Source organism: Electrophorus electricus, chromosome 12 (assembly GCF_013358815.1).
Source record: "Electrophorus electricus isolate fEleEle1 chromosome 12, fEleEle1.pri, whole genome shotgun sequence".
NCBI lineage: Eukaryota > Metazoa > Chordata > Actinopteri > Gymnotiformes > Gymnotidae > Electrophorus > Electrophorus electricus.
The window spans coordinates 12,148,098-12,162,392 of NC_049546.1; the positions used below are offsets into that span (position 1 = coordinate 12,148,098).

The window sequence follows — 14,295 nt, forward strand, 5'->3', positions numbered from 1 at the left end:
TTCATGTCTCAGGCCCCACCTCCTCCCCCAAAAGATACCAAACTGCTTGTTATTCCTGAGAGGTGGCGCGCTATTGCTCTGACTTAACTAGACGCCCAGGCCACTGGGGCTTTAGCACAAGCTCCTCCTTACTCTCACAACCAAGACTTCCCAAAGCCTTCTGGCCATTCGTTTGGTCAGGGTTCCCCTCACCCAACCCATAGCACACTAATTTGGACTGGGCAGTAAAGCGTCAAAGTGTCTGCTGGTGCGGGGAGTCTTAAGGGGTGTACGTGATACAAGCTGATAGTTCCAACATGGAATTTATACCTGTCAAGAAAGAGAGGGAAGTGGGTGTGATCTTACTATTGAGCAAAGGCAAAAATGTTCCATCTAATCAAATCAAGAAAAGAAAGGGGAAATGTCAGAGGACTCAAGATATGCTCAACTGCACACTGCCTTCCCACCAAAGTTCTCATGTTATGTCTTCTTCCCTTTTTGTGGGCCCCATCAGGTAGAAGCTATCCTTTCGACACTGGCCTCTCCTTTTGTGCCATCCCTCCAACTGGGAAACCAAATTTATGCTGTCACTCTTGTTTGGACAAAACCTGCTAATTACTGCAAACTGTCACCGAATGCTAAACGCGAGAGCCAAAGCTAAGTGCTTAGAAATGGAGGGGGAGGGTTAATTATTGCCAGCAGAAAAATAAAAAAAATACACAAACAAATACATTCACTATTGAACAGTGAACAGGTCGCTAAGGGACTTTTAAAGTGCTCTGCGGTGGAATGCTCCTGTGCCTACCTGCTGTCAATATTTTCCTGTTACGTGTGAATTTGTGGGGTTTTGAGTGTAAGGGGGTAGTGCTGTGGCAGGTTGAAAAGCGCATATATAAGGGCTGGGGGTGGCACTCCAGCTCAGCCAGTTATCAATAAGCTTGTCATTTTCTTTCCAATTTATCCCAAACCCTGTCGACTCAGCCCCTCCCAGCTGGCATATCCATCTCTAGCCCAGTCAAAACCAGCCCTGCTCCTTGAGAACCCTTCAAACACAATTTAACCTGTGGAGGAATCTAATCAGCTGTCACAACCTTGTCTGCAATCATTTCAAGATTAATCCAAATAACTGTTTGGGGGCTGTTCTGCTGACAAAAAAAAACAAAAAACACAGGGCCAGGCCTGACTTGAATGAATACATAACCTGCTGTGTTTTTCTTTTCTGTGAAGGAAATGTAAGTGTACGTGTTGGTATCCTCAAAAATAGAATTTGTCAATATGTGTATGCTGACATCTTAGATACATGCTAGTTTATTTAAATGTGATTAATTGAAATGTTCATGCATAAAATTAAAGTTAGCTGGAATTCTAATTATCTTGAAGGGCTGCTTATTGATATTCACCAGATTTTTAGTACACTTTATGAAATGTTTTGCATGATTGGTTTATAACCCCCTCTCACCTACAGTATTATGATGGAATAACTAAGTAATACAGTTTTACATTTGTGACCATTTAAAAATACATGATATTTGGTCCTGCTGTCTTGTAAGTCTAAGCCAGTGTGTCCTCAGGAACACAGTCTCATGGCTAAACTGCTGTAACCTACCTCGGTGATTTTCCCCTTGCCTTGTTGTCAACGTGATGTGTGGTGCATGCATCCTTGCCTAATAGGCACTCCATGTGGCTGCAGCAATACAGCAAAGCAAATTGGTCTCATCAGCCGTGGGGGACCGTGTCCGCCCCCCTTCCTCAACAAGACGCAATCCAGCCATCTTAACTTAATTCCCCTCCTGGTGTGCTCAAGTGACTGCTTTACCGCATCACCTAAGTGGTCTAGCAAAGGTCAACAGCACCGAGTAGTGGGGCGAGGGGAGGAACAAGGCACAGATGACGTGACAATGTGAGCGTGAAGCAGAAGGCATTTAGCTGTGGACTCGGCTCACACCAGGGCTAAACGCAGGTTAGGCAACGTGTCTGTGTGCAATAAAAGCACATAAAGCTGTATGGAGCCATTAAAGGTTTGTGTCGCACAAAGGACAAAGTAAACATTATCGTTCACAGTAATTATGCTACCTAATTTATTGGCTGATGGATCACTGTTTGTCGCCATAGTATACATGCAGCAAATCAAATTAGGAGGAGGTTGTGAACTCGCTGTTGATCACACACAGGTAAATGGCTCGATAAAGATGGGAGTCACGATGAATTAATGCAGATGTTCTTGTATTAGGGGTTCACAGCTGAATGCACGTCTACATCAGATCAGTCAGACATCTCCAGGATTAGAATTTGAGCTCAGATTTCTCTGGCAAACATATGTTTTTAATTCAAATTACAGTCAGCACAGGTCTGTATTTCAGGGAAAAACAGAATTTATATGAAAAAGGAAACATTTAGAGAATAAAAATGTGATAGAATGTTACAATCATTGAAACAACTGATAATTGAGGGTTATGTGATATGATACTGGTACACAGGTCAAGAATTTAATAACCAGATTTTTTTACCAGAACAAAGTCTAAAACAATGGTCAATATATAAGTACCTCTACATGTTACAATAGATAAGAAGGGCAAGCAGTCCACTCGTTGATTGGAAATTCTGTCAATGGAAATGCATCAATACTCTATATGCAGAATCTAATTGGCCTGATCTGAATGAATTGAGAATGAATTGTGAATATATGAACTGAAATTAATGATATGTAAAGATGTGCTATGTGAGAAAATAGTACTGTAGAGCTATTTAGGGACATCGATAGGGCTTGAGCACTGAATACTTTGAGATTTTTTTTTCCTCTGCCCAAGAGTTGAGGAAATTAAATTGGGAATTCGCATTTATGGGCAGCAATTAAGATAAACACTGGTTTTAAAAAAGAAGATGAGAAGGCAAGGGGCCAGTTGAAAAACTGCTCGCCAACAAACAGGGTTAGGGTGATTACTTAAATTTATCCTGTTACAGATTACTGATGACCTTTTGAAAAACATCTAATCCAACAAATTATTATATTAACATGTAATTTACTGTTTACTTTTTAATTACTTTTGGATTATTTTTAACTCATTTACTGTCAAAGAGTTTTGGAACACTTGTCCCTTACATTGCCAGCCAGTATGGCCACCAATAAGATCCTGTATTTTTACTGTGCAGACTCATGAGCAACTCAGATGTGTAAAAGTTGTCCATACAAACATGTCCCTTCCCCAGTTCGGTATTGCTGACAATGAACTTTGATTCAGAATGCCCAATCTCTACACTCCTGTAAAATTGGTAGGCTTCACCACTGTTAACATCCCAGATAGGTATAGAAGATTTTGGAATCAGTGACAACAAAGCTCTTCATGCTGAACCTGTGGCACACTTTGGATTATAAACACGTTTTCGGAGATGGGAGATCATTGACAAACTTTTGCTGAAGATCTCTCATTAGAAATTGCATAGCACTTGGGGGGGAAAAGGAGTCATATCTTGAAAAACCATAATCTGGATTATTCAATCCCATTATAACTAGGGTGTCATGGCCCGGCTGGTACCCAGTCAGCCCTTTCATTCCTCATGCACCTGTGATTCATTCACTTTCCCAATACCAAACACCAGTTTTAGTTATTCTCCCTGTCCGTCCCTTGATACCTGAAGGATAAAGAATGAGAGATCATCCTTCAGTTATATAATCAGTCATATATTCATCAAATGAGAAACCTGGTCTAATAACTAAGGGAAGACATTTTTAAAACCATTTATTCTGTGACTTATTCACATTTTTACAGGTAAAACCTATTCAGAAATAACATATTGTCAGCGCAACTGAAATGTTCAGTCTATCTAGGCTTTCAGTCTATCAAGCATACCAGCTAGCTATAACTAGCAGCCCTTTTTCTGGATCACTTGTAACACTAGTTATATCCCAGGGTGGATTTGGCATTTCTGGGGCCCCAAGCAAATTTATGTCTGGGGGCCCTAATCAAAGACATTTAAATTTTTTTTACCTCAAAATATAATATGTACCTTGGCAATACACTCGTCCTCAGACTTTTCAATTCTTGCTGCTGCTGAGAAGAATCTCGTTAGCTTTGGCAAACTTCCTGTGTTGGAGCTCTTTTTTCTTTTGTTTTCTTTCTTTTTTGGGCACTGCTGAGATATAAGTGTTTCATGTTTGCATAGCTAACTAGTTTGTTATAATATCTCTTTGGTGTCAAACAACGAAAAAAAATAATGGTTTTAGTACATTTTTAATTTTTTTTCAGCAAACTGTTTGTAAGGGGGTTGCCACTAGTTATATCTATATGGATAAGCAAAACTGTGTGGCTAGATTTTAACAGATATATTTAGTCCTGTAGCATCTTGTTAGCTAAACGTTGAATAGTTTTGCCACGACAAATGACAGAATGTGACTAGGACTGAATCATTTTTGTAGCCTCAACATGAAAGATCAGTATATTTTTTCCTATTCAGCTTTATTAAAAACTGCAGTCAAGGGCTTGGAGAACATTCTGCTTTATCTTATTTTCAACGTAACAGGTGTAATGTTAAGGTCTTTTTAGATGATTTCAGGAGCAAAGCCTCCAAAATGATGCACATGCATTTTGGTAATGGAAGTAGATTTGTGCCCATGAGCCACTATGTTGATCCTATTTCTTTAACATAACTAAATCAAGTAATAAAAGGTAATATGTCAAGATATTGTATGTATGTGTGTCAAAGTATTATTCCACTTTTGTCTTTGCACAGCGATGATGGATATATGCAGCCATTACAACTGAATAAGGTCTCACAGTATTGGCAGAATCTAGTCCCAATGTGAATTAACTTAATTTGGATTGTATCAGTAATATAAACTCACTCTACTAACAGGAAAAATTCTCATGCCTACAGAAAAGTGGACTAGGAGGAAAGTTTGTTGATATGGCCACCAGTTCAGTGGCTAGAAAGCTTTGTTTGGTCAATGTACACTAAATAGAACCTTACTTGATGCATAAAACCGTGTGTTCTGTGGTCATGTACAAAACGTCAAATATAATGAAATAACATTCAGAATTTGGCATTTTGAAGCACAGTGAAGAAGACGAGGCCAAATTATATAAGGATTGGGTGTAAACTGTAAAAATCCCATGTCAACATGAGAGGAAAGCCAAATTTTCAAAAGCCAGGTTGGACACTTTCTTCAGGACCAAAAATATTTAGGTCCAGGAAAAAGAGGAAGTATGGTTGTGAACTAAGTGAATATCTGTGGTCATAGTATATAGTATATTGAAAACTAAAGTCAAAAATTATATCTTATATAAATTTAGGTGCAAGCACACACAACCAAAGGATGAAAAGGAATCAGAGATAGTAGAGGAGTACAAACCACACCCAGTTTAAAGCTAGGTCAGGTCTCCAAATAAGCTCTTCACTAATGTGCCTGACCAATAACTAGAAGCTCTTTGAGAATGGATGATACAAGCTAGCCACTGCAACATTATGATTAAGTTGATTCACATAAGGACTTAAAGTAGATTCTGCCATTATTGTAAGACTTTTATTTATGAAGGACCTTATTAAATATAAATTCCTGCATTTATGCATCATTATTCAGTAAGGACAAAGTCAAAATATATTTGGACATAGATACAATGACTTGATATGATCTTTTGCTAATTAACTTAGCTGGTAAAGATAAGACAGCAACACTGTGGGCCAATGGCCAGTCTTTGCTTACAAACTTTGAAAGGATCTACTGGAGATCCAAGGGACTTCTTGATTATTGCTAGCTGGGACCAAAACAATCAACTACAAAATATTAATTGCAGCATATTACCTTGCAAGATAGCAGGTCTCTAGGGACATAGTCATATTTTCTAAGCAGTAAGACACAGAAGGCTACTTACATTCTATGCTTCCTTCTGAGATTTTCAAGATTTACAGATATACTATTGATACTTGTGTCAAATGCTATTCGTTTGATGACAATACAGTTGAAGTAGGCTTGCCTAGCTGCCTTGTTTTTTAGTTATCTTGGTAATATAGGGCAAAGAAAAGGAGGAGACCAAAATAGCAAATGGATTCCCCCCCCCCAACACACACACACACACACACACACACACACACACACACACACACACACACACACACACACTCCCTCAGCTTCTCAGCATGCCTCTGAATATGCAGGGAACCCTGCTCATCACCCACAAAGACCAGACCGTACTGCAGTACAGAAAGGCCAATATTTCGGCTTGACTCATGTTACCTTGTGGCATAAAATTTGATCCAACTTCATGAGCCGCCAATATGACTGCACTGGTCTACATAGCTGATGCTCTATTTTACGGCATGCAGCCTTCTGCTTTTGCTTTTTCCACGTATGGGTTACCACATAGGTCAACATTAGCCATGAGCCTAGTGAAGTGATGCTTTTAGCCAGTGTTAAAGTACAAGTGCACCAGTATGCAAGTGATTATTTCCACCCAGCCCAGTGCCAGAGGTGATAACCAGTGCTGAGTTGTGAAAAGAGAGCAACGCAGTACATTTTCCACCCTTCTCTCTGTCTTTCTATACCGTACAGCGTGGGTCTGAATGCTGGGTGCACAATGCTATCGTCTCCAGGAAGTCATTAGGCATTTACTATCCCTATAAACCCAGATCATTGTTAGAGGCAAGGTACGGAGCGGTTTTAAATTGGCTTGAACTAGTTTGAGATTAATTAGGTAATTCTCATCAGCAGGGACCATTGAAAGCCCAGTTTCTGGGCAGGCATTTTGCTGCAGCTGTGACAAGCATGAGGCCAGCTATGAGGAGGAATGAGCTCTAAAGCTTTGATGAAGCCAATAGCATCTCTACTGCAGAAGGATGGGGAACTGTAATACAGTTAACCTGTATGGTGTAGGGCTTTTTTCTCTCTTACAGTCTGAAGGTGGAAGCATTTTCTTTCCTTTTTATATTTTGTATTTTTGATAAAAACACTGAAAACAAGTGCCTTTCACCCAGCATGTACATAAAATTAGCTAATGATGTAATGGATTATAAAAAGTTTTACAAATTGTTGCTACCTCACAAATATTTGATGATTTGTACGTGAGGTTCATGTGAATTAAATAGGTGACTTCATGAATCTCATGTATAATATGACAAAATGATTATTAATGACAAAGATTACTTTGGTTCATACAGACCCTGATAGTTTAATATCACGTCTAAAATGTTCTAAGTTTTTTGTACTAAATGTGTTCATGTCATTTCTTTGATTGTTTTTTGTGATAAAGGTTTGAACAGAAGGGAATCAACTGCCATTCTTTTTGTTGATACAAAAACTCCATATGGTATTTTGGCATCATAGACTCATTAGTCATGCATAAAAGACTATGTTACCAATTTAACACATGCCCGAGGTCAGCTTCAGAAGATCCACCTTAATTGCCCACCTCTGTCACTGTGTCTTAATAAGCATGCAATCTGTGAGGTACTTTAAATGTAAATTTCAAAAACTTTATTCTTTTATTTATTTTCATATAGCCTTTCTCCATGTCCAGAATGCCAACACAGGGTCTTGAGCTGCCCCACCAGCAATCTTCCATATCTCATGTGGCTTTGTTCCTTGCGCTGCCATCTTAACTGTACTTTCCCCATTCTGCCCTGCAGCTGTGCACCTGTTTGGCCTGACGTGGCAGCTGAAGCCGTCAGAGGCACAGCTGTATGAGAATGGCGTTAGAAAGCAGGACATGGGGTCCAAAGCCAGCACCAGTGCTACCACACCGCTGGACACATACAGCATGGACAAGATCCACCGGGGCCCCAAAGGAGGTCAGTTATTGTGGGGTATCACCCTCTCTACATCTTCACACCACACCATGCTGTATGCAAGTCTTGTTTTCAAGCGCCCCGCAAAACCGCTTATTTGAACCATTTCATTTAAGATGTGTGTAATTAGGAGCGAGTAAGATGGCTTCCGCTCCCTGTGGCTGAATTATGATTTTTTGGGCTAGTATTGCTTTACCTGTGTTCTGATTGCTGAGGTGTTATGTAGCTTGTCAAATGCAATCAGGGCTGTGTGAATCAAATCATTGTTTTCATCAGAGTCAGCTCCACAATACAGCAGATGTGTTGAGATTTGTTTCATATTGCTTTAATTCAATACCTCTGCTATTGGATTAAGGATGTAGCTACTTTCTGGAACCTGGGCAATGATGAATATTGTATTAAAGGTGAGCACTTTTAAATCAGGAGCCCACATTTAAAATGATTACAAATTCATTAGAAATGTTAATGTAATTGTTTAATCCTGTTAGCATTTATGTTGCGTGCCGAGAATATCCGTCTCCTGTGGAGCTTAAACCCCCACCATCTTACCAGTGAAGTGTGAGCAAGTGTCAACAATTCATGATCTGTATCTCTGCCTGTCATACAACATCAGAGGCTAATGCAGTACAACAGATAAGTCCTTGTGGTAAAAGCACACCCTACGTCACACAACATTGCTAACATGGCTAACAGTCTGTGAAAGCTAGTGGAAACCATTAGCATAAGTAATTTTGCATGACGCTGCCTGGCCTTACAAGCTTGCATTATGAACATGTTTTAGCGTTTTGTAGTGAAGTATTCCTTTTGGGCATGGAGTGAAGCTCAATGTCAGATAGGCAGCGCTGCTTTGAAGACAAGCAGATATAGCAATGTGATTAGCAAGCAAATGACAAACGTCCTGAGGATTAGCCACATTTATAATGTCATGGGCACCGTATTTCAGTGCTGTAGCGTTTTAAAGATGACAGGTATGTGGGCTGGAAGCTGGGGAGATGAGGCAGCCATTAATCTAGGCTACTGTAAGAAGTACTTCAGCCTGAATGAACCTTTCAGCTTCACTTTACCTCAGTAAAGTCTCACTGCCTACTGGATTTATCAACAAGAAAAGGAAATGTGAATGATCTTCATTTTTGAAAGATCTGTAATGTATTATTATTATTATTATTGTTGTTGATGATGATTTATTTTGTCAATATTAATAATAATTGACAATTATTTTGTCAATTTGTAATATATTTCCAGGTAATTTATTTTATACCAAAATTAGCAAAACAGTTCTTACACCCTTACATTTAACATTTTTAGCCCTCCCTTTTTGTAATCTTCCTAAAAATGTAATATATTTCATAATGTCAAGGTAGGGGCCCTTGGTCACTAACAGTAGGCCAAACACTTATAACCTACTCAAAGCTTGGGTTCTCTGAATGACTCCATGACTCCCTGTCCCTGAAAGAGAACACTGGTGAGATCTTTCAAGTGTCTTCAGTTAATAGTTTCCATTCACCCTTTGTGATAACTTATCTTTTTCTTTAAATGGGGATCACTCTCACCAAAGTACTCATTGAACATTATCAGCTGTTGCTCCTTTGGTTTCCTTAATGATGTTTTGATGTAATTAAAGAAAACGACTCAACAGATAATCAAAGTATGTCCTTTTTGCCATGGAAAATACAATAAAACATCACATGCGCATGGGATGGATCACATTCCTTTGATGTGTGCTTGGATTGGCTTCTTTTAATAAGTCATTACGTTATATATACACAGATTTGCTGATCACATGAATTTATTCTGGACAAAATAGGGGTGATTTTGATGGAAAGTACCCACCCCCTCCAAGGGTGCATCAATATTCTGCATCACCTTCCCTCCCATGTCCTGTTGATTGACTGCTCTCTGCTACATCACATGTATCGATCTGCCTGTGTTGTGATACAGTTTCTCAGTGTAGCCTGCACAGTGATGGATCTCCTATTCTGTATTGTGACGTGATGGACAGGTTCACGTCCCCACAACACTGTTACTCATAAATAAAGACAGAAGCCACAAAAGCTCTTCATTAGCAGTTTTTGAAGGAATCGTACTGGCTAACAGCATAAGACACCAGCTTGAATGAAGATAAGTATATATTCTTCATCACTTACATTAACCTGGAAGGCCAATAGAATTATCTCATCACTGGCTTTGGCTAACATCAATTTTGCAATAAAAGATGTGACGGCTGGTGGCAATCTTATTAGGCACCTGCTTAAAAACGTTTTAATTGAATTCCTTTAATTATAGTGACCTGTGCCTCAGTGATATTTTCATTTCTCTTAAGGCAAGTTCTTTGGAAAACCATTAAGCTCTTTGGCATCAGCCAGGTTGCACTCCTCATAGAAGCTGTCTATATTCCATTTGTTCTCTGTCAAAGAGGGCTATAAAATGGCCTGTCCATGTGGAGACTTCATTAGGGTTTGAGGAATAATAACCTTAATTGAAAAGACAGTTTGGTTCCTTTGAAAATAGATTACAAGGGTAATTGTTTTGTACAGATAACTCCAGGGCGATGCAAATGAATGGCTAGCGATGTCGAAAGTTGTGATGAAAATCCATTTGTCTCTTTCCTTTATTTTTCCTGCTCTAATAAACATCAAACATACTCTGTCTGAACATATGAGCGCCACGAATCAAGTAGATGGGACAAAATGGATCTGGACACCATCAAGTCAGATAAAGGGATTACTAATGCCTTTAGTGGCCATATTTGTCCCAGGAGCTTAAATGTGTATCGACATATAAATTCTGTCTCCTTCTATGCATTTACATATAAAGCTTGTACAAGTTTAAGATGAGGACAATCCCTTGGTGACACATCATTTGTTCTGAATGTTATGTGAAAAATGTTATGTGTTATGTGAAAACCCTTTGTCACAGATAAAATAACGACTTTCCATTCTTCTAACTCCTTATATATATATATATATATATATATATATATATATACTAAACACTTTATAAGAGACATTTAATTATAATTTGTTTAGAAACACTTTGTACGCATAATAGTTAAACACTATAGCCCAGGTCTTGCCATAAACAGCTGTTGTTAGCCATCCTCCTATTTTTCATGTATGGTCAGTTTTTGAACATAGGATTGCAGTGGTTGGATATTTTTGATTGTGAAACACAACCCAGCAGTGACACTGACATGTGTAAAACTCTAGCAACACTCCTGTGACTGACACACTCATACTAATGCAACACCCACTACCATACTGCAGCCAAGTCATTGTCACTGCTGAATTGAGACAGGTTCACCTCCCAAATAATATCTGGTTAGCAGTTGTCCTGTTGTTGGAAATTGACCAATGAAGTTTGGGACAAAAGGTGACAAATTGTGCATGCCAACACCAACACCATGGCAACACCACATAGACCCCATGTAAAGTGGACTTACTAAAGTTACCAGCAAGTGTTGATCCAGATTGGGTGTTTCTAATAAAGTAGCTGAACATATGTGGCTTAAATGTCTGCACTATTCAACCTGGTTGCAATACAGTAGTCTCGTATCGCTGCCATGCCTTAGTGGAGATGAATGTCAAGAAAAGCCTGTTGCCTTTGGCATGGAGCATGCCATGCTCTGAAGTTGTATACAGTGCACAGGCCCTCCTGATTGACTGATGGCTGTAATTTTTCGCTCAGAGGGAGTTCTGAAGCACCCCATTGTTCCCTGATTGCGCCAGGGCCTTTGAGATTATTGCACGACCAACCTGCAGCTGGAGTCACTCGACTGTGCCATCGCAAATGCGATTTGGGCTGAGAACGCGGCGTAATGAAATACAGATACGTTTGCGTTTCAATCTTCATTAGTATATCAAGCCAATGTGCCCCTTCGCACATTCTAATGTTTCAGTTGAATTTGATTCCTGCACATGGTTCAGAGATTTAAGTCTCTCTTTCATCAGGAGGTGTGCCCATCATGTTTTCTTTTTTTTCGTTTCACTGCAATATTGGGCACATATATTGTTGGGTGGATTTTTTTTTTCGCACAGGTCTAGGCTCTGTTTGTCAAGAAGCACTAAAAAGCTCATATAAAGTCTAAAAGCTCATCTAGGGTCATGTCCTCTTAGTCTATATAATAGTATAATCCTTTGGATATGGAAGGGGAAAATCAGCTCTTTAAAAAAGACAACAAAAAAAAACACTTATTGTAGGAGACTTTGATGTGTGCGACTAGAGTGCCCATGACCCAGCAGCTATTAGTTTTAGGACACATTGACATAACATAGTGTGAAGCGAGAACATCATAGTTTATAGGAAAGAGCTCTGTGTGATTTTTGGCTTAGAGCATTATGCCCAATTACTAAGGTCTTTACCAAGGTCTGAGTAAAGGGAGAAAAAAAATCTTTAATCTCAGGGGCAATTGCTCACACTAAGGCATTTTAATGCGCTAATCTGTGCTTATTCCTGAAATGAGAGGGATCTTTGGTCTTGTGAGTAAGCTTTGAACAGAATGTCACTGTCTGCAGGCCCTGTGTGACAAAGCTGAGCTCTCTGCCCTGACTGTGCTGTAGTGTGGTGAGGCCGTGTCTGTCCTGCCACTGCAAAAAACATCTCCTTTACTGCTGACATGTGCCATGATTTATCACCTCCTGCCTTCCATTGACTCAGCGCCTCTCAATAATTTGTAGTAAGGAGCTTTAGGCATTATAGATTGAAAATAAGCAGGCGTGTTCATAAATCACCACTCAGGTCTGCTTTGCCTTTGTCTGGTAACGACCAAGGGCTACTGCCGCCATGTGCTCTCAATCTTAGTTGAGGTAGGTCATGCGAACGACAAGGAGATGGCGTACAATGAAGTCGAGCCAACAATGGGGCTCGAGGAGGTTAAACTTGGGTTGGCACAATGGGGCGGTCTGGGAAGATGAATTCAGCGGCCTTCGCCGGGGACTCTATTTTTTATGGACTCCTTCACAGGAAACAATAGAGGTCAGCCAGCCGGTTAATGTGAAGGTTTAATTAGCTCAGCTGGCACGTGACCTTAGCCGGCCATGGCCTAAGCGAGGAGCAGGACCCCTTGCTGTCTTTGTCACATGCGCCTTTGTTTGCATGTGCCATAGACAAGTTCCAGCGCGGGCGGGCCATCGAGCGTGGAGAGGTGGACATCGGGATGCAGGTGGTGCAGGCGATCCCACCGGGGCTCTTCTGGCGCTTCCACGTGGCCGTCCACCACCCGACCTACGTCAAGTTCAACCTGTCACTGTCGCGTGATGCTCTCCTTGGCGTCTATGGGAGAAGAAACATCCCGCCCACACACACGCAGGTACGAGTATTGCCTCTCCAATTATTCTGCTAGCCCAATCCTCAGTCCCTAATCATCCCATACTCACCACCACACAGCCCCGTTGAAAGCACTACATAAAAAGCCAGCTTGTTTGAGTTTTGATGGGCCTACACCCCTGGGAGTTTTTCATATGTCCTCCAGATACCTTTGAATTTGTTCCCCATTATACGATATGCTCAGAGATGGAAGCTGGGATCTTGTTGTTTTGAAAACAGCCGTTTTCAATTAAAAGCCCCAAGATACCCGTTAACCCCACATGAAATGCATAAGCAATCTTTTATGCAAACCTCTAGGTGTGTTGCTGAAATACATGGATGGTCATTAAGCATTGCAGGGACTGTTTGCATACTCTCCCTGCCACATTTCTCTTTCAGGTGCCTTGTTCTACAGCCCTAATTTTTGTGAAATGGCATGCAGCCAGTAAAGGCTAGGACGATGAAAGTGTGTTCCAGCATGTGCCAATCGGTGGTACATGTCTGCTGTTGGTGTGTGTGGGTGGGTGGGTGTGTGAGTTGCATAGTCATTGACATTGAGTAATCTATGCCTAAAGGCTTCGGCTCATGCCAGCGGACATATGCTGCGCTTAACCAGACCTTGCTGTACAAACAGACTCCTGGGGTAGGTCCTAGTAGGTCATCTGAGTGGCCATTTGGGGGTTTTGCAGCCCCTGCCCCACCCCCCCCCCCCCCCCCGCCACCTTTCTGACTCACCTGAAAAAAGCGGTGTCCTTACTGTTCGTTAGACCTGCAAGTTTCGACATGACAGAGACTAATTGGATGTTGTCTGACATTAATGTGACACTAATCCCCTGAGCAAGCCTCACTTTATCCTAGTTCAAGGATATTTCCTCCTCTACAAAAAATGGCAAAGATGCATTACAAGAGCACTAGGAGATTAAACAGGGCAGCAGTTACCCACATGTACATTGATGTTAAAGCAGGCACTCCTATTGGTAATCAATAACTTATCGTGAACTTGGATTGATTATTACCATGGTGCTCCAGCTCCAGCCACAGTATGGGGTGCGGGTGGAGGAGCAGCTGCTCCCCGCTTCTACCTGAGGGAGGAGCTGGCCCAGCGCCACTTACTTGAATGCGCCTGACTCACAGCGCCTGTCAGGAGGTTTGTGATATCCTGAGGCACATTAACACAGCACTTTGAATCATCGGTATTTACTGGATCCGGGGCAAAGGCAATACAAGCCCACCCCCACA

General features: G+C 40.8%; 1 protein-coding gene across 2 annotated transcripts in view; it reads left to right on the forward strand.

Moving 5' to 3' along the window:
• Nucleotides 1–14,295, forward strand: part of LOC113574197 (teneurin-1-like) — a 138,287-nt gene that overhangs the window by 62,428 nt on the left and 61,564 nt on the right. For both annotated transcript variants that reach the window (XM_027004950.2, XM_035532295.1), the window contains exons 6-7: nucleotides 7,597–7,758; nucleotides 12,858–13,060. In XM_027004950.2, the coding sequence (XP_026860751.2) occupies nucleotides 7,597–7,758; nucleotides 12,858–13,060 (365 nt within the window). The remainder of the gene's footprint in view (nucleotides 1–7,596; nucleotides 7,759–12,857; nucleotides 13,061–14,295) is intronic.